This window comes from Coenobita brevimanus, chromosome 58, assembly GCF_032717465.1.
Source record: "Coenobita brevimanus isolate Jiangsu-jjx chromosome 58, ASM3271746v2, whole genome shotgun sequence".
Taxonomy (NCBI): domain Eukaryota; kingdom Metazoa; phylum Arthropoda; class Malacostraca; order Decapoda; family Coenobitidae; genus Coenobita; species Coenobita brevimanus.
In genome coordinates this window covers 24,343,437-24,365,250 of record NC_137011.1, presented here as the reverse complement: position 1 = coordinate 24,365,250, position 21,814 = coordinate 24,343,437, and the positions used below count along the sequence as shown (strand labels likewise).

The following is a 21,814-nucleotide window of genomic DNA, read 5'->3' as shown; positions in this document are numbered from 1 at the left end:
CCTGGCTAGTAAAGATATTCAGGGCCAGAGTGATTCCCCAATCGATGACAATGTGGAGGACAATGCTTACATAGCATTAGAAGAAGAAACAGCCAGAAATAATGATCAGGTAATGTGGCAAAAAAAGGTCAGGTATGGTGATTAGTTAGTGAGTGAAACAATGCTTATAATGCCTTTATTACTGCTTGAAAACCAATATACTCTCATACTACATATACATTCGTACCAAGTAAATAAATAAATACCGTTTATGAGTGGATAAAATAGTTACCCTCCCATAGCACTCGTTTTCTTTGGTGCCAGCATGTTAGAAAACCCAGTCAGGTAACGAGGAACTCCTACCTGGATTGGGTATTTTAAACCTCAGGTGAGCGATTTCTCTATGAATTTTCGATGTTTCTCACCAAAAACGAAGGTTTTAGCCAAAAAAAAAAAAAAAAATCGAAAATACCTTGGGACTGGGGGATGTCGGAGATGCGGAAAACCTCGGGACGTGACGGGTTAAAATACAGACAAGATACGTAAAATCCATCCTAGACGATTTACCTACCAACAAAGCTCCAGGTCCAGATGGCATTCCACCAATTGTTTTGAAAAAGTGTTCCCCTGAACTTGCCTCTGTCCTAGCTAAATTATTCAGACTATGCATACGTACTTCTTTATTCCCAAATTTATGGAAAGAAGCCAATATCCACCCAATTCCAAAGAAAGGAAGTTCGTCTGACCCCCCCAATTACAGACCAATAGCTGTCACATCTTCTCTTGGTAAGGTATTTGAAAATTTAATTAATAAGCATATTGTTAAACATCTTGAATCCAACAACTTAATTAGTGATAGACAATACGGTTTTCGCCACGAAAGATCCACCATTGACATACTCAATCTCTTAACTCATACCATCCATCAATCAATTGATCTTTTTGGAGAAATTCATGCAGTAGGTCTTGATATCTCTAAAGCTTTCGACAGAGTATGGCACCGTTCCCTGCTGTCCAAACTCCCTTGCTATGGACTAACGTCTTTTGTTCCTTTGATTTCTTCGTATCTTAGTGACAGGAAAATAAGAGTAAAAGTAGAAGATGTATATTCGAATTTCCACTCAATTAACGCCGGCGTGCCGCAGGGATCAGTTCTGGCGCCAACCCTATTTCTGGTTCATATTAATGATCTCTTATCTCTCACTCACAATCCCATTCACTCATATGCAGATGACTCAACATTACATAGTTCATTCACACTCAGACATCCATTTACAAAGTCTAATATCTCTACCTCTCAACTCAGTACAGGCATCTCCATAAATCAAGATCTATCTACAGTCAGTGAATGGGGACAAAACAACCTTGTCTCTTTTAATGCTAGTAAAACTAAATATATACAGTTTACTAATAGACAGATATTGCCAGATTCGTACATTACCTTCAATGCTACTAATATTCCCATCTCCAAAAGTATTGAAATTCTTGGTGTCTCACTTAACAGTGCCCTCAGCTGGACCTCTCATGTCAGATCATTTGCTAAAACCGCCTCAAAGAAACTTGGATTATTGTACAGAGTCCGTAACTTCTTCGCCGATGAGCACTTAGCTATAATTTATAAGAGTCATGTGTGCTCTCAGCTTGAATATTGCTCACCCTTGTGGAATGGTTGTGGAGAGGTTGCATTAAGACAACTAGACAAAATTCAGAATAAAGCCGTTAGAATCATTAACAACCCTGCCATTACATATAAACTACCTCCCTTGCAAGTAAGAAGGAATGTTGCCTCCCTTGCATTATTTTACAGATATTTTTTTGGCAAATGCTCAGACGAAGTTGCATCCATGGTGCCACCTCTCCATGCCTTCCCTCGTGCTACACGGGCATCTGGTAGCGCTCATGACTGGAATGTCACTCAACCATATTGCAGAACTTCTGCCTATCAGAATTCTTTCATTCCCCGAACTGCATCTCTCTGGAACTCGCTTCCCCAGAGTTGTTTTCCTCCAAATTTCAACCCACAACTGTTCAAGTCTAACTGTTACAGATATTTTATGAGCAGAGGACACCAGTAATCTGGTGTATGGATTATTTTTTTTTACCCATTTGTTTTTCCTTCCTCCGTTCTGTTATTTATATAAAAAAAAACATAGTAAGTAGTACTTTGAAATTAGATTAGGTTTGATATGAGGGCACTGATTAATTTGTATGTGTATGATCAGATCAGGGAGGAAAAATGAATGATTTTACAAAAGGGAGAATTGAAAATTTTGAAAATTACTTACCTGCTTAGCCTGGCTGATTTTTTAATGGAAACTGATAATTTAGGAAGTTCTTGCTTGCTTAGTCTAATTCTGTAGTCATTCATATCCCTCCATAAACTTCATGGGGAGAAAGATGGATCTTACCTTCAAGCAGTATATTAGGCATCTCTAAGGGCTATTGCGATTTACATTTCATTCAATGGAAGTATTTGCTCTTGTGAAAATTTCCTCTACATTTTGTAAATTAGTCCTTAACATCGCCTCGATATGTATTCTAATAAGTACGTTAGTGAATGCCTCCATATTCGCCACCCCAAGAAAAGACAGAAATTACAATTGAACTGTTAGGTGTACCCTAAGTTGAATACAACCTTGTGGATATGGTATGTACTGAATGAAATAAATAGGAGTCACCACACAGTTCAAGGATCATAACTTTTAGTATATCGCCCACCTCAATAGGAAGCAGAAATTGCCCTAGGACTGTTTACAAAGACACCCGAGCGAGCAACAGCAGTCGACTTCACAGACCACGTGTCCATCAACTACGCCAGAATCTTAGCAGCCCGAGGAAGTCCCGAGGTCACACTGTGGGGGTTCCTGCAGCCCCTGACGACGAATGTGTGGGTAAGGATCTCTCTCTCTCTCTCTCTCTCTCTCTCTCTCTCATTTCACTGAATCCGGTGACGTTCTTTTTAGTGTATTTTTGCTGCTAACAGACGATTTTATTCAACTTAGGAAAGGTCTGTTGTATACTGAAGTGCTTGATGAACGTTTTACCTAACCTTTCCAGTGCAAATGAGTATACTTTAAGCTGATTCAAATATTAAAGATTTTGACAAGAAGATTAAAGAGGCATTCCTGGGATCAGATGGAGAATATATATTTGGCTATAGACCGGTGGCGTATGAGTGAAGGCCATTACAACAAAAAATATGAATGTTCTGTTTCACCAAGAGTTTGTAAACAATTGAGTTGTCTCTGGAATAAAACATAATCGATTTCTGAAACAAAACTCGAAACAATGGATATATGAAAGGTAATACAAAATAACATGTTCTTGGTTTGCACTACCTAATGTTTTTGCTTTTAAAACTTGTTATTTAGTCAAACAACCTAATCTAAGTAGTCGACAACAAAACTCCTGCTGCCTCTCCCAGTTCGTTTGACAAATCAGCTGCAAGCAACATATGATTTCACCTGGGTAAAAATAATTGTCATCAGTGTCCTTTGCTTTGTATTTACTAGGTAAATTTTCAAAGACCGTGGAGAGAAAAGCTGGAGAGGCGACCGAACTTTTGTTGTTGTGAGTACCCGAACAAATACAAATTCAACAGACAAATTGTATCATATCATAAATCCAATACAGATTGGCATCCTGGCTGCGCTGGTTGTATACATGTTGGTGATGGTGATGCCCTCTTGTATCCCCGATAAGACTCTCACTCGCTCCAGACTGATGAGGAGCTCTTTCCACTGTGTTCGTGTATTGCTGCAGCAAGGTAGGGTAAAACACACTCAGCATACTTCAGATATGACTGATTCATAAGGAACAGTCTTCCAACACAGTATAACGAATTGTTTTTAATCATAACTTGCTGTTTGTTTCCGAGTATAATCCTGGTCTGATGGTCAAGCAGACCCATCGACAGCAGGCAAGCAACTGCCCCTGCGGGGCCACCCTGTGCGGTAAATCGATGTTTCCCTGTGGTAGGCAACGCCTTGCCACAGCAAATCGGAAGGAGGAATATAAAGGTTTGATTCCAGGATGGGTGACACATTTGCTTAGCTCTACCCAGTTAACAATGACATCATTAAAGCTTCCACATCACCCCATTATTGGCTGTAAGGCTACCATACACCGTCGTAAATGTTTTCCTGACTTACTGGAAATCACTAGGCTTTTTACTCAGTGTAGAGCCACCTGAAGTGGAAAGAACCCTAATGAAAATAGATAGGAAGGATGGAAGAAGTAGGAAGAGAGGAGGATAGACACAGAATAAGAATGATAATAGTGAAGGAAGAACTAGGTAGCACTACATCAAGTGAGACTATGATGGTCACCACCACATACCACTAGTTATAAGTAAGCAGAACGCTATTCTTAATTTTTGGTAGTCAAGTGCTTAGAAGACGGTAATTAGGGGGACGGCCTTGCTTTGTGCATAAAGTTTAAACTACTAGAGGTAACTGTGGGTTACTCGATCAGTGTACAATAGAGAAATATCTTTGAAACTATCCACTTAATTATTTTCTGCCCCAGCCTTGGATCAATTTTGCATCATCTCTCTGCTTTAGACGTGGATGAAGATTCAAGCTGGTGGTGGTGGGAGCGTGTGGTGCTGGGGGTGTGGATGCTGATGACGCTGGTGCTGACGCGGAGCTACTCCGGCAACCTTATGGCTCTCCTTTCGGTGAGGGTGATTCCTGAACCCTTCCAGGCGCTCGAAGACCTCCTCGAACACCCGGTTCAGATCATTATAGTCAAAGGAACCGCCGAAGAACAGGCTTTTAGGGTGAGTTTCTGGTACTTTGTGTTCATGAGATTCTCTCTCTCTCTCTCTCTCTCTCTCTCTCTCTCAGTTTGTATTGTCATTATCGTTTTTTTTTTTTTTTCTGGTGTGAGTAGAAGATAACATGAAAGTTAACATATTCAGATAAGTCCAGTTAAATTTTCAAAAGGCTTTTTGTTTTAATTTTGAGAAGAAAACGAATGAATAAAACTTGATGTCTGGGGGAGGTAATGTTAAAAAGATGGACAGGAATTTTAGTGACCTGCATATAAAGAAATACTCTTAGAAATTCAGACATTCTGTAGTTTGTCAGAATTAGCTAAGTGGAAATTTGCGTCATTTTGTAGCTTATTTTTCTCAGTTCAATGGCAGAATAAGACAATTTTAAGAGTCTACATCCGATTCATAGCATTTAATATCGGGTGCTTAATGTAGTAGTGTTTATCTCTTGTTACAACTCTGCATTAAAGACGGAGAGCAGGCAAATATATGATACACTGAAGAGAGCCTAATACGATTCCTTGAGATTTGCAGCGTAGTCTAGTGTTAGTCCCTTATTATAGCTCTGCGTTGAAGATGGAAGAATGGGAATTTTAGGCAGTGTTTAAAGTGAAGAATATAGTAATACTTATCTGTTCATTTACTATACACTCTTCACCTTAACTAGGCTTATTGGCATCTCCCCATCTTGACCGCTGATCTATAAAGATTAATAGTAAAATATGGTGCTGGTCACGAAAGTGCTGTGGACACGATGCGAGGCCGTAGTGTTATCTTTGGCTGCCACCGAGATACACGTAATATGCAGCAAAAAGACGAATATTTCCTTCAGGTTAAAAGTAAGTGAATAATGGTACCATGTAATTATAAATGAAAAAAGGCATATCGGTACTACTTCCCAGACAGCTACAAGTGGCATCAAACAAAAGATCTGGAACCTAAGGAAGGAGAATCGTATCATGCGTTTTGGTGTCGATCAGCTGGACGTTGTGCAGGCTATTTTGTTGAAGGGGAAGTCTGCCATGATCTCTCTGGATGTCTATCACAAGAAAAGAATGGCATCGCAATTTACTAAGACAGGTATTATGGATCTCTCTCTCTCTCTCTTTCTCTGTCTGTCTGTCTGTCTCTCTCTCTCTCTCTCTCTCTCTCTGATGAGTGCCTCTAAATTCTTTGAACTAAGAATCTTATTAACTTAACTGCTGTAAACTAATAGTATGAATTATGAAAGTAAAAACTCGCCCCCTCTACTTTTACCCCATTTAAATTGGCAGGTTCTCTCTTAGTTATTTATTTTACGGACACGAGATGAAATTTCATTTTTTTTTTTTTTTGTCAGTGAAAACTGCTGCACTTTACAAGTTTCATTAGGTCCTTCGACGAAGCCTTTTTACCCGTCTCCGGCACGCAGGGGCTCGAGGACGGGTATTGTTTTCACTCGGTTTGTTTGTTTGTTTGCTTGTCAGTCTGTCTGTCTGTTAACAACTTTACACGGAAACTACTGGAGCGATTTTAACTAAAATTAGAAATACGATGAGCTATGACCTCCTAATCACCTGATAAGATTTTGGACCAAACTGGGCCCAGACCCAGGCTATAGGCCCCAAAAATGTATAAGAAAAAAAAAAAAAAAAAAGGAGACGAGTAAATATCTTTTTTTTTTTTTTTTTGGCCTAACTCCTTTCAAATTCGTCACATCGACTTGAAACCAAAACCTAAACGTGCATCTTTCAAATCTGCATCCTATAACATGCCTCATTACATCAAGGGGATCACCCCTAGTTGGCGGTAGGGGGATCAGTGTTAGGAGAGTCTGGCCTAAAATTTCAAATGGGCATATGCCCCTCCCTGTAAAACATTTAACTCTAAGCCCTTGGCCACCCCGTTTGGGATTTATGGCGTCTGGCAATGAATGAATGAATAAAATCGTCAGTTTTCACCTAGTTTACTTCAAATATGATATGTGATGCCTTTGACTAGATATCCTATTGTGTTTGTATGTCAGCAATAAGATGACTGCCAGGGATGGGTTTGTTGTGCCTTGGCATCGCTTCTTGTTAAAACCTTGGTTTGTTCGATTCATGATGGATTTAGATTCTGACCTACAACTATAGCGTGTTGTGTGTGAGACTGGTGTATAATATTAACAATCCACTCTTCACTTCTGGTACCTCACAGGCAAGTGTGTGTATAGCCTGGGCAATATGCGGTACATACCCGCCGTGGAGGCCATGGCGGGTCGTAAGGACAGTCCCCTCGTTCCTGCCCTGGGACGCAAGTACGCACCTTATTTTTTTTTTACCATAATGCTTCAAGGCCTAGCGAACGGACGTATGAGTGATTGTACTGAGAGCCGTATTCTAGGTGGTATTAGAGGCCTCGTAACACCTCCTCCTTAGGGATTTATTTTGCATATTTCATCTCTCTTAGTCATGTCATTTCGTTGTAATACCTACACAGTTTGCATCATTAAGGGATGCAATATGCAGAATAAAAATCGCAATGAGGTGATACGAAATCTCCAAAGCCAGTCGGAATACGATGATAAATTTTCGTAACGGTGGATGATTGTGTTAACCAAGTGGATATGCTGCTGATAGTTCGCCCATATAGCTATTTTAAAATACTCAGCCTTACCATATTGTTAGATGGAAATGTCTTTCAGCATGATAATGTCTATGATGATGTAAAGATTATGATGGTGTTTCTTACTTGTTTATTAGGATGGGATTATGATAAACCGGTGTACAGTCCAAAACAAAAATCGAAATATTGGATCATTAGAGCGTAAGGAGTGACAGATTTGACGGTAGGCTACTCGTCGATAGTATATGAACTAGATTATACAGTTCATTTACTGCCATCCTTAAATCCTTCTTCACAGTGCAGTTTTATGCTCTGTAACACTTAACGTCATTACAACTACTCTTTAGCTGTTGATCTAAAATTATACAGATTCATCTTGATCAGTTCTGCTTCTTCTTCTTCCTCTTCTTCTTCTTAATATTAATATATTACTACTACTACTGCTACTACTATCCTCACGCCGGACCTTTGAACAGTGTTTTACTATTGTCTGCATGATATTAAAAAGACCGAGTGTTGTGTTGATGTGTATAGTTTACCATATCTTGATGGATGGGGACATTATTGTCGCTGATGTGATAATAGTCTTTACAGTTTGATTAACTCAGTTGTAAGCCAAGAGTTGCCAGTAAGCACAAACTATGGCGGTAAACGACTATGTTGTGAAGAGCCTGTTGTGTTTCCTTATGAGACCCCTTTTGACATTATTAACTCCTTCTATTGCTATGAAGAAGTTAAGAAGGGGTATGAAATATTATGTGGAATTTTGTGTGAAGATGTGAGCTGGAGACGAGACCCTGACAAGAAACGAAAAGAAGTGAAAGGTCTCATTGAGCTATATGAACGAGTGAAGCAAGCTAAGAAGCCTGTGAACTTTGTGACGGACTCGCACAAAAGGATGCCGCCTATCGAACTGGATAAGCTTGGTCCTCTTCTAGTTAGTCTTACTGAAGATACAACCAGTATTAACCCGTCACGTCCCGACCACTTTCGCACCTCTGACACCCCCCCAGTCCCGACCACTTTTGGAAAAAATATTATTTGGCTAAAACTTCCGCTTATGTTGAGAAACAAAGGAAAATCACAAAGAAAGTGCTTACCGTGGTCCGCAACCGGTCAGAACAGGTGAGGTCCCCCGCGCCAGGTATCGTATTCTATCATAGGGGTGTGAGATGCTCACGTTTTCTATGGTAGGTAATTTTGGGAGAAACAACAAACAACACCTCTACATTTATTGAATTTGAACTAATAAACAATAAGAATAACAATATTATGAATTTCAATGACATATATATGAAAAATAAGCATTGTACCTTCGCACGAACATAGCGAGTTTGGTCCGATTGGTAAAACGCTATGTGCCAAGTTTCTTGTTTCAGTCAACATATTTTTTCTACTTGTATACTACTGTTTCAATGCCATTTTACCATTTTGTACTGTATGTAAATGTTTTCAGCTGTTTTCATTCATTACGATGACATGTAGCATAAGTATAGCGCACATATGCATACTCAGCGCACTCACTACGACTCGTATTTCAACATACAACATTGTTTTATCACTTTCATAATATTTTCTTCTTTACATTGAACCTTTCCTCCACCACTATAAACGTTTTCAATTATTTATATTCATAACGAAGGCATTTAGCGAAATGCTAGGGCATAATCTCGTAGCAAGCACACTCTCTAACACTCGTGTTTCCACTTTTACTTATTTATTCAATCACAATATACTTTACCACTTACATTACACCCATTTACACCCTATTCTGCACTATACATATTTACTGACATTATTTATTCTGTTGAGCGTTAGAATATCGCATGAAAATACCCTCGCAATGAATGTTTTGACCAACATAATACTCATACACTTACATACTAATATTCCACTTATATTACACCCGTGTTCACTTGTAGACTCCTATTTCCATATTTACGGGCCTTATTTATTCCACTGAGTGTCTGAATATCGCATCAAAATACCCTCGCAAGATATGTTTCCACTTAGATAATATTCATACACTTACATAATAATTTTCCACTTATATTACACCCGTTTCCACTTCCATAATACTATTTACAGATCTACGGGGCGTATAATTACACTGAGCGTCTGTTTGTCTTATTTATTTCAGAGTATCAGCGTCCTATCGCATTCACACCTTATCAGAAGTGTAGGAGCGTGTGAAACTCACTGAAACATGGGTGAATACACAGACCCACGTCACACTGAACGCACTCATAGCGGGTGTCCTTTCTCTGAGTGGTGGGTCTCACGCGGGAATTGCTACACACGTGACACCTGCGCTGGGGCCTAGGTCTGTTTGCTTGGGGAAGTATGGGAGTGGGGAAATGGCAGGTGGATAATCTCAGGGGAGGGTGGGCACCTGGGGCTGTGTGGGTGCGGTGTTGGGGCCTTTCAACCGCATATCTTGCAACAATCTCTCGTGTCAGCTCCCTCACAAACCCTTCAAAGGTTTCCTGAACTCTTGTTATCATGGCGTGAAGGTGGTGGGAATTCAGGGCAGTAATGTCAAACAGGTGAAAGAATAGTTTTTTGTATCACTTCATCGTGGTCCTGGCACACTCGACAGTGGATATCATGGAGTCTGACTGGTCCACCAGGAGCATGTTGACATTAAAATCAAGCACACACTCAGGTTTTCATACATGGCGCCTGTTCTCGCTCCGATAAACTACCGACTCTGTACGGTGCATCAAGGGGCGGTGAACCGTGGACAAGAGGCGGACTTCTCTATTGTGGTTCCACACAGTTGCAAGGATCTTGTTTGCCTGGAAGAAGACAACCTCATTCCTGTCAAGTTTCCGCCCCACCTTGACCATGTGACGCCGGTTCACCTTGACGGTCCCACATATCCCCGTGTCATGCCTGTGTAGATATCGAGCGAGAAGAGGGCTAGTGTACCAATTCTCAAGGTATAGGACGTGACCACGATGAAGATAGTCTTCTATCATTGTCTTTACCACTGCTCCCGACAGACCAATACTCCGATCTTCTATTATGTCTGTCTGTGCACCGGTGTACAAGATTATGTCTTGCACATACCCAGTCCTGCAGTCGCACATAACAAAGATCTTGAACCCAAAACGGTGCCTTTTGCTGGGTAGGTACTGCCGAAATGAAATATTGCCTCTCCACAACACGAGACTCTCGTCTATGACGAGGTCTCTATAGGGATAAAATGAGGAATGGAATGTCTGCCTTCGGTGATAAAAAATCAATCTAATTCGCCTCATCTTATCTGTGTCATTAGCATTTGCAGGATCATCAGCATCATAGAAATGGAGGCGGCTTCGAATTTGCTGAAACCGATTACGGCTCATTACTTGGCCAACTGTTGGTGTAAGCATAATAGGGTCCCTTGTCCAGTATGCAGGAATTCGGTTCTTTCGTACAATACCCATCAAAAGTACCAAGGCCAAAAACAAAAACATTTCTGCAAGGGAGACTGGGTAGAGGATAGAATGCCTGCTCCTTGTGCCCTGTCTTTCACTCTCACGCCACTGGCTGATAGTGAACCGGTTTGTTTGATCCACTATTTCCTCCACAAAAGCCTTACTGAAGAAAAGGTGGAAAAAATCCAGCCTGGTTGAATTAGGGTGAATACTGGGAGCAATGCATCCAGTACGCCCCTGCTCAGTGAATGAGTGAATGAGGGGAGTAAAATCACTCCCATCCCCCCAATTCCAAGACACAAAATCCTCGTCCCGATCGTCCCCATCCTCGCCTTCATCAGGGTGGGGAGGAGATGATGGTGGGGGAGGTTGGGGAGGAGGAGTGTGTAGGGCTTCCCGACTCGCACCCCTCTTCCCTCTGCCTTTACCCTTCCCCTTTCCCTTACCCTTTCGGCCTTGGGGAACATCAGGGGGCTGTGGAGAGGAAGCCCGGGAATATTCAGGAGCATAAGATGTGCTCAGGAGTGGCTCCTCCTCACCTCCCTGCTCCATCACCACACCACGTGACTCACCACCCGCCCTCATTGCCCCAAGTGATAAACCCCACCGCCTCACACCACCACGTGACTCACTCCCGCCACTCTCACTTTCCACACTCCTCCCAACACTTTCCCTTTCACTCCCCACTCCCTCAACGCCACTTCCGCCATCCCCAAACAAAACACTAGGCCCATACCTGTTAGAACGATGTGGTGTGCGCTCTGGGCCGCGATGAGTAATAACCTCACGGCTGTACCACGTGGCAGCACGTCCCACGGCTATGTCCTCTTCCTCGTCCTTGTCCTCGTCCTCGTCCTCGACATCGGGCTCCACGTCACGTAGGGGCTGGCTGGAGGATCTTGCATGTTGTTCTTGTGCAGCCTGACCCTCTTCTGCAGCACGATAAGTCACGTAGCGCCACTTCCTGGGGGACGGGGAACGGGACTTCCTCATCACTGCTGCTGCTTTCCACATCCTCTGATTGGACATAATCTTTGTCCATCTACTCGTCATCGAGTGGTGAATCACTATCGCCAGTAAAGGCATCCAGGGCGGCTTGAATTTCCTCCTCCGAGAGACCTCTATGCGCCATGTCTGAGCAGGACCATTGCTGACAGGTGAGTGACCGAGCCGCAGGTGAGCGCGGGTTGCGCGGGGTCACCGAGTGTCCCCGCCTGGTGGCAGGTAGGGGAAGGTCGTGCGATGCTACGTACCAAAAATCTCCCGCGAATTTTGAAAATTGTGGAAATTATGCAACTTGCAATTGCAAAACGTACCAGTACATCAACGGGACTGGCAAATGCAAAATGTTGCAACGTATCCATACGTTGACAGGATGTCTCGGGTTAAAGAAATACTTCCAAAGATACTTGATATGAAAACAGAGGTGATAAATACTGCTGATACTCTACGCCAACTGAAAGCTGATGTTACTGACTTAAAAACAAAATTCATGAGTGCTGTTTTGGGTTTGGATGAAGCAGTTAGAGACGTCACAACAGGTGAGGTTAATACTTTTGAAGACCTGACTTCCCTTCGTTACCAAACTGTTCAACCAGTTACACCAACTTCGCAGCTAGATGCCACGGGAAGAAATATCAGTACCGGTATGCCAAAAAGAAGTTGTGCATCAAGAGTGGAGTATAGATGAACACTTACTTACGGTTAACAGGACAAAATCTAAGTGTGTTATCTTTAGTAACAAAGTGGATGAGACAACAGAGAGCATTGAGCTGAACGGTGATACACTGCAAGTAGCAAAGGTTAGTAGGTAATGTGGGGTCTCACAAAACCCCAGTCCCCAAAATTTGATTTTTAAAAATATGAGCATAAGGTCTACAGATCTGTCCGTCTCATTACCTTCCTGCCTAGTGATGCTCTTCGTGGGGATGATGGGGTCATAGCTGTATCTGGCTCTGATTTTGCTCTATAGAGCCATTGGGGTATGTTAGACCCCCAGATTACCTATAATGTAACCTAGTTGAGCCCTCTTGTGATTTTTTTTATTTCAATTTGCTGTCTTTCTCCTTTTGTATACAGAAGGTCCCAACATCGGTCTACTGCAGGCCACCCAAGGAATCATGATATTACTTTTCAATTTTGCAAGATTTAATCTTAAAATTTGCATACCTAAAATGTTATCATTTTTGTGTAAACTTTAAAAAAATATATATTTTTTCGATTAAACTTTATTTTTTCTGGCCCTATTTAAAGATAAGGGGTTGAATTATTTATGTATTGAAGCATTTTGAAATATCTCAAACAGAATTTTTTTTTTTTTTCCATGGGGTCCGTCAGACCCCACGTTACCTAATATGTAACAAAATGAAGATTACCTATCTCTTGGACATAATGTCTGTTTTAATTTTAAAGACAATGATGATATTATTTTTAAACTTAATATTTTTATGCCTCATTTAATAGTATTTTTAGGGATTTTAAAGCTGTTGACATGGACACATTTTTATTTCTTTTTAAATCTTATTGTTTACCAGACTACGGACGTCCATTATGGAACCACGATTCCTCTTTTAACTCAAAAAAATTTAAAGCTTTTGAGATTGCTTTTAGCAAAACATTAACCCCTAAAACGTGGGGCGTCGCATTTGCGACACTCGCCGAAAAGGACATAATGGCAGAGCGTCGCGTTTGCGATTCAAGTTAACTTTGAATAAACGGGGGCAAGGATGTTCCAGCTGGTATTGTTTATCAGTACCACCACCCTTTAGCTACAATTAGCATACTTTACCTTTGTACTACTGACCTCCGTTGTTGCCAAGTATCGCGTTTTTCCCCCCTCCCCCCCCACCATGGCCCGGCCAGCCTGGCTGTGATATATGGCAGCTCTCTGACTGCTCAGAACTGTAAATCTGCGCTCTCCTCTCACAAGCAGGTTATGCTAATAGGAAACGCTTATTTCCCCAGTTGTAACACTAGCTTTTTTTCGCACGGTTTGCCCCTGTTTAGCGTCAGTTTACCGCAGGCTTTCAAAGTGACATTATGGCGAGTTCTAGCTCTTCCGAGTCAGTGCGAGCGGCCGACAGGAACGAGAATAAAGTGATGGGCGTAAGGCAGAATAAAAAGCGCACTGCGGTGATCTTTTGGGAAGTAATATGATTGAAAATAATGTAGTATACGTGTTTTTAGCTGTGAAAATGGAAATGTTTGTTGAGTGATGGGAAGACCGCCGCCGCGCTGCATGTCGGCCGTACGCTTCGTTGATTTTAGCCTTATTTTCAGTGCTTATTGTACAAATACGGATTCCAAACTACCTGTACGTTGTAGTATAAAGTTTACTGTGACAGAATGAGGCTGTGGTAGAGGGGAAACCGAGTTGCTGGAGGTGTGAAAGTGAAGATTTTGTTACCCAACTTTGCAAGTCTCCACATGTCCTTGGGTAGTCCACGAAGGCTCAACACCTGTCTCTGGAGAAGGCTGAATGTAAGTACTATCTGCCATACCAAGTATAATGTTCTAGGGTTAAAGTCTGATTTTTGGCTAATATTTTCCTACAGGTACTCAGACCGTGATCGAACGCCGCCACCCGGGGGGGGTCCACTGTCGATGGCCGCGTATTGGGGGTTAACCCTTTAACCGCGGGTATTGTTTTGGTTTGACTGTCCTCTCCCGCGGGGGTTTCAGCCAAATGTAAACAAACCTTTAAACCTTAATAACTCTGCACAGAATAAAGCTAGAGAAAAAAATAAGGTACCATTAGAAAGTACTAACCTTCAGCTTTCCATTGATGTAGGTTTCATGACTTTGTTGACTTTCACAGGACGGGCAGTGCCGTTAGAAGTGAGGGGTGTAAAATCACTATTTTTCGCTCACACACCATTACCTTCGCTCATACACCATTACCAAATGCCAACCTCATTCTGATAATAATATTATAAACATATATGAACACTGCACATACGATAAACACCCACTCTGTGTTCACTGAGGCAGGTAAAAGGCACTGTAATTACCCGCACTTCACTGCCACATCAGCGGTGTTGTAATCACTATTTTTCGCTCACACACCATTACCAAATGCCAACCTCATTCTGATAATAATACTATAAACATATATGAACACTGCACATACGATAAACGCCCACTCTGTGTTCACTGAGGCAGGTAAAAGGCACTGTAATTGCCCGCACTTCACTGCCATATCAGCGGTGTTGTAATCACTATTTTTCGCTCACACACCATTACCAAATGCCAACCTCATTCTGATAATAATACTATAAACATATATGGACACTGCACATACGATAAACACCCACTCTGTGTTCACTAAGGCAGGTAAAAGGCACTGTAATTGCCTGTACTTCACTATAACATCAGCAGTGTTGTCACTCACACAGCTGGACAGATACTGATGCGTGTTTGGTCCGGGGTGGGGTGGGGGGCCCAGGGGGTGGGAGGTGGGGCCCCAGGGGGGGCAAGAGGGAGGTGGGGGTCGGCTGGAGTGAAAGAACTTAATAGCTACTCTCTCTTGAAACAATTGGCGCACGGAAAAAACGCGGGGTATTCGAAATATTCACAAACATTCGAGAATGACACCCGCGGTTTGGTCCAGTTTTTGCAACGTCATTCTGGAATGACACCCGCGGTTAAAGGGTTAAAGCGTATTTGTGGAGTACCGATGATTGTAAGCAGTCACATCACGGCAGCTCGGTGTAATCAACTGCTGCTCAGGCATCACACTGCACTAGTCCAAGCCAGGTACTGTAAGAGAGTGTTAAAGTTGCTAAACCCTATCTTTAGGATTAATATCCCACTTATCAAGGAGGGATTTTTTATGCAATACCTTTTTCAACAATTTATTTATGTATATAATGTTAATATTTCTCATGAAGAGCTGGATATTCTGAGATCTCAGATTGACTGGATACAAAGGCATGAGGACATAACGCAGTCCTTGTATGTTTTATGGCTATTAGCTTAATTCTATCATGATTTTTTAATCCCATATTTTATATATATATATATATATATATATATATATATATATATATATATATAGATATATATATATATATATATGTGTGTGTGTGTGTGTGTGTATGTGTATATATGTATGTATATATGAATGTGTATATATGTATACATATGTGTGTATGTATGTGTATGTGTATATGTATGTATATATATATGTATAGTCGTTTTATATATTTTTTTTAGTTTCACTTTTAGTATTGCTTATATTTTAGATTTTTTAGTTTTTGATAACTTTTATGTACTGTCATATGTGGCCTTTTATTATTATTTTATTAGATTTTAACTTATTGTTTTTCTTATTTCTTAGTAAATGCTTTTATGACTTTTTATTTAGTTCTGTAGATTTTCTGTTTTTATAATTTGCAGATATTTCTAATGATTTTTTTTATCTTTATATTTTTTGTCTTAGCATTGTAGGTTACTTAATTTTATTCTTTCCTGTGTTTTAAAGCTTAATTTGCAATCTTTTCATATCATTGATTATAGTTTCCATTGCCCAAACCGAGCAGCAGTGCTTTGTTATTTTTATGCACAGTCTGTGCATGTGAGTGTATATGTATATATATGTATATATGTGAGTATATTGTGTACAGTATAAAACTTTTTAAGTGATTACCAGAAACTATCTTTCAGAGGGATATGCTATTGTTAAGTATGTTCTTTACTGTACAGTGGCCTCAGGAATTTCTGGGTTATGTAATGTTATGTAGTCTGTATATGTATCCTGTATTACGAAATAAAGAAATGATGATTTTTTTTTTATGCGAGGAAGAAGGAGCCAAAGGTCATGAGCCCGCAATAACAGTTCCCTCCAAGAGAAAAACATAATACAATAGAGAGCCAAATTCAAGATCCAATCATTTTGAGATGCCTGGACACACTGCGTTTGAAAGACTGGAGATCATAGGCAGCAGGAAATACAGACAGAGGGAGACAGTTCCAGAGCTGACCTGTTGCATAAATGAAAGACTGGGAGTAACGGTTAACTCTTGCATTAGAGAGTTGGACAGAAAAGTGATGAGAGTTTGCTGCCAGACGGGTGCTACACGCCCGTCGTAGAGGTGGAGGAATGCAAGCAGACAGTTCAGAGGAGCAGTGACCATTAAAGTAGCGATAGAAATGAGATAAAGATGCAACAGTGCGGCGAAGAGACAGAGGTTGAAGGGAGTCAGTAAGAGGAGGAGAGTTAATGAGACGAAAAGCCTTTGACTCCACCCTATTGAGAAGAGCTGTATGTGGGGAGCCTCCCCACACATGAGAGTTGTACTCCACACTGGGTCGGATAAAACCCCTGTATAGAGTCAACAATTGTGCAGGGGTAAAGAAAGAGCGGAGTCGGCTTAGCACACCCAATCTCTTTGAAGCAGATTTTACAGGAGATGTAATATAATCTTTCCAAGATAAGTCCCGAGCAAATGAAACCCCAAGCATGTTCAAGGATGATGCAGGATTAAGCTGAATATCATTAAACATTAATGGATATACCTGTGGAAGATTTTGTCGGGTTGATAGGTGTAAGAACTGAGTCTTAGATGCATTAAAAAACCATATTATTTTTACCCCAGTCAGAGATACGAGCCAAGTCAGACATTAGGTGTGCCATAGCCTCATCCCTTCTTTGTTGAAGTAATTGTTGAGATGGGCGTTGCGGGAACCGAATGGAAAGGTGAAGGGCGTATGAGTGGATAGGGTTAGATGTACAGCTTAGAAGATAATTGATGAATAAAAGGAAGAGAGTTGGTGATAGGACAGAGCCCTGAGGAACACCACTGTTGATAGATCTAGGAGAAGAACGATGCCCGTCTACAACAGCGGCTATAGATCAACCAGAAAGGAAGCTAGTGATGAAGGCACAGATAGAAGGATAGAAACCGTAGGAGGGCAGTTTGGAAATTAAAGATTTATGCCAGACTCGATTGAAAGCCTTTGAGATGGCAAAGCTTTCGCCAAAGTTCTGAAAGGAGGATGACCAGGAGTCTGAAAGGTAGGTGAGAAGATCGCCAGTGGAGCGTCCCTGACGGAACCCGTACTGACAATCAGAAAGAAGGTTGTGATAGGAAAGATGCCTTAAAATTTTTCTATTGAGAATTGACTCAAAAACTTTTGAAATACAGGACATTAAAGCAATTGGACGATAGTTGGAGGGTTGGGAGAGGTCACCCTTCTTTGGGACTGGCTGAATGAAAGCAAACTTCCAGCAAGAAGGAAAGGTACAAGTTGACAGACAAAGGCAAAAGAGTTTGCCTAGACAGGGTGTAAGCACAGAAGCACAATTCTTGAGAACAACAGGAGGGACCCATCAGGCCCATATGCCTTGTTAGTACTGAGGCCAGTGATGGCAGAAAATACATCAGCTGAAGAAATTTTAATGTCAGCCATGAGGAAATCAGAGGGGGGAAGTGATGGAGGAACAGCACCGGAATCGTCTAAGGTGGAATTGGAGGAGAAAGTCTGTGCGAAGAGATCTGCTTTATCAGTAGAAGAAATAGCTACAGAACCATCAGAGTAGAAAGGAGGAGGGAAGGATGATGAGGTAAAGTTGTTAGAAAGGTTTTTGGCAAGGTGCCAGAAGGAGCGGGAAGAATTCGAGTTGGAGAGTTGGGAGCATTTAGTACGGATGAAATTATTCTTAGCAGAGCGAAGAACAGACTTAGCACGATTCTGATGTGATTCAGGGGTGGGTTGGCTTTGGTACCTTTTGTAGGCCCTCTCCTTGTTGCGGACAGCATTAGAACAAGCGTGATTAAACCAAGGCTTTCTTGCGTTAGTCAAAGGATATGAGAAAGGAATGTATGCTTCCATGCCTGAGAGAATAACCTCCGTAATGCACAAGGCACACTCAGATGGCTCATGGCCTGAGGGCCTCCCAGTCCGCAGCTCCAAAATGCCACAGACGACGTTTCTCTGGAGGGTCCACAGGCCGTACCGGAGTGAAAGGACAGGTTAAGGTGATAAGGTTGTGATCAGAGGAGCCCAACGGAGAGAAAAGATTAACAGAGTAAGAAGAAGGATTAGTTGTGAGGAAGAGGTCAAGTATGTTGGAGCTCTCTCCAAGGCAGTCAGAGATACGGGTAGGGTGCTGTACAAGCTGCTCTAGGTCATTAAGGATAGAAAAAATGTAGGCTTGTTCACCAGGTGGATCAGTGAATGGAGAGGAGAGCCAAAGGTGGTGGTGAACGTTGAAATCTTCCAAAATGGAGATTTCAGAGAAAGGAGAAATGGATAGAATGTGTTCCATCGTAGAAGTAAGATAGTCGAAGAATTTTTGATAGTCAGTAGAATTAGGGGATAAGTAAACAGCACAGATATATTTAGTCAGAGAATGACAGGAAAGGTAAAGTCAGAGTGTGGAGAATTCAGAAGAATTGAGTTCAGGAACACGAGAGCAAGATAAGTCGTTGCGTATATATATACACAACAGCCACCTTTGGCTTTGATATGAGTATAGAGAAAGTAGGAGGATACAGAAAAGGGTTTGCTGTCAGTTGCCTCAGACAGCTGAGTCTCAGTTAGAAAAAGAAGGTGAGGTTTAGAGGAGAAGAGGTAGTGCTCAACAGAGCGAAAGTTAGACGAAAGGTCGCGAATGTTGCAGAAATGAAGAAGGAGAGGGTCAGACAGTGGTTCCAGGCACCTCGAGTCGTCACCGGGAGAGGGGCGGATGGTGGGGGCATTTATGGTCCCCACCCCTGGGGACTCCGAGGCTTGGTGATGAGACGCCACAATTTTTTCAATTTTGGAAAAGGAAGTGTAGTGTGTACTGTGTATGTAGTTTGGTGTAGAGAGTTAGAGAAATTTGTACTGAAGATCATGCTGGCCTACTCTCTGTGTAACTGAGACACTGAAAAAGTTTGGCAAAGGGGGATGGTTAGGACCTAGTCCTGAGGGCTGATGAAACGGGAGCTCCAGCACTCCCTGTCATCAGCCTTCCATCCACTACTGCTGATGATGATGCTTCTGTTGCAACTATGACTACTACCGCTACTGTTATTACTGCTACTACTACTACTTTTTTATTTTTGCATATAATTTAATATATAATTAGTTTGCCATTTACTAATAGTTAATTGAACTGATGAAAGTCTGAAGTTAAGTAAAACAATGCTTCTTTATTTAATAGTTATGTAGGTGGCCAATGGGTGTGGTGCAATACTGTAGAGCCTTGTTTAAAGATATTGGGTCTTCAAGCGTTAAGGTGTAGGGGCGAGAGTGCTGTGTGTGTGTGTGTGTGTGTGTGTGTGTGTGTGTGTGTGTGTGTGTGTGTGTGTTGCAGCATACAATGTGTGATGCGTGGTTGCGCTGCTGTGTGGTGTAATAGGATCATGTTTAGTGATACTGAGTCTTTAGACGTTGTGGTGTAGGGGTGAGAATGGTGAGGTGTTTGGTGCTGGGACAGTGTGAGTGTGAGTGTTGTAGCAGATGATGTGTGCTACGTGGTTGTGGTGTGGTGTGGTGCAGTTGAGTCTTGTTTATTGTTTGGGGGTCTTCAGGCGTTATGGTGTAGGGATGAGTGTGGTGTGGTGTGTTGTGTTGGGACAGCGTATATGTTGGTGTTCCAGCAGATTATGTGTTATGCTTGACAGTGGTGTGGTGTGGTATGGTGCAATAGAGCCTTATTTAAAGATACTGGGTATTATGGCAATATGGTGAAGGGCTGAGAGTACAGTAGTGTGGTGGGTGGTGTAGAAACAGTTTGTGTGTTGGTGTTGCATAAAATGATTTGTGATGCATGGTTGTTGTATGGTGTGGTTTGATAGAGCCTTGTTTAGTGATACTGGGTGTTTAGGCGTTTTGGTGTTGGGGTGAGTGTGGTGTGATGTGTGGTGTAGGGGCAGTGTGTGTGTTGGTGTTGCAGCAGGCGATGTATGATGCGTGGTTGTGGTGTGTTGTTGTGATTATGATAAAGTAAAGGCAGCTTAGTTTAGTAAGCCACATTGGCTTATCAGGGTTTAATTAATATTGATTATAATTATGAGATAGCAATGGAAATTTTGTAAAGATTTTGTAAATAGTTCTAATTTCTTATAGAGTTTATAATCGGTCTATTGTACATAAACTATATTAAAATTACTCCTAATACTACTGTATATAATAATAATAGTGTATTTAAAATTAGGGTGCTATGACTAAATTTGTTGTTATTCTAATTAGAATTACATTTATTAAAATATATTCAAACTAATATTCTAATTATTATTATGATATATACCGGTAGGTGGGGGATCTCACCTTCCACTCACTCGATGTAATGCTGCTTTCGGTGTCTGCCTTTTCCTCTCTTTCTTCTTTCCTCTCCTGTCTTTCCTCCTTTACTCCTTCCTCCTCCTTCTGCCTACGGGTAACTTTACATTCCCCCTTTGATTTTCTTTCCTTCATTAGTTCCTTTTCCTTTTGACTATGGGAGACTCTACACTGAGTGACAAGCCAAATGGTTTCCTGTACACCAGGAAACCATTTACCACGCTGGGTGGTACCATATGACCAAGTTATGGCGCCTGGTGGTTTAATGGGTAATTAAGGTGCTCCAATCGGACTGAGCCTGTGTAGGTTTGTATGCAAGGGGTGGTTGGGGTTTATTGTTCAAGTAATGCCACTCTGGGATGAGTGAGGCTTGTCACTCTCATCTTAAATGTCAGGACCAACTTGCCTAGCCCCGAGTTCCTACGCTCCTCGTGGGGCAACACGGGAGTAGATGATGATGATGATGATACTATTTATTATTATGTTTAATTACTAATTTATCTACTGTGATTGCCTTTATATATGTGATGATATATATATATATATATATATATATATATATATATATATATATATATATATATATATATATATATATATATATATATATATATATAATATGATTTATAACAGTTTTAGAAGTCAATGTGTGTGTGTGTGTGTGTGTGTGTGTGTGTAAGACTCTCCACCTAAATGTTTATGTATGCCACACTTCTATACCACCTGGCCTTGCTGGTGGCTTGTATATAAGTGACTGTTGTACTGTTAGTGGCAGTGGTTG

General features: G+C 41.3%; 1 protein-coding gene across 1 annotated transcript; it reads left to right on the top strand.

Moving 5' to 3' along the window:
• Positions 1 to 2,510: 2,510 nt before the first annotated feature.
• LOC145402564 (glutamate receptor ionotropic, kainate 1-like) lies at positions 2,511 to 20,372 on the top strand. Its single transcript, XM_080274567.1, has 8 exons — positions 2,511 to 2,528; positions 2,706 to 2,870; positions 3,613 to 3,745; positions 4,542 to 4,759; positions 5,659 to 5,836; positions 6,935 to 7,030; positions 8,119 to 8,279; positions 20,283 to 20,372. The coding sequence occupies exons 1-8, from the start codon at positions 2,511 to 2,513 to the stop codon at positions 20,370 to 20,372; spliced, it is 1,059 nt and encodes a 352-aa protein (XP_080130693.1).
• Positions 20,373 to 21,814: the final 1,442 nt, after the last annotated feature.

Coding starts and splice junctions, on each gene's coding strand:
- LOC145402564 (XM_080274567.1), top strand. Junction 7,031..8,118: donor CCTCGTTCCTGCCCTGGGAC/GCAAGTACGCAC, acceptor TTTTGTGTGAAG/ATGTGAGCTGGAGACGAGAC. Junction 8,280..20,282: donor ATAAGCTTGGTCCTCTTCTA/GTTAGTCTTACT, acceptor GGGGGTCTTCAG/GCGTTATGGTGTAGGGATGA.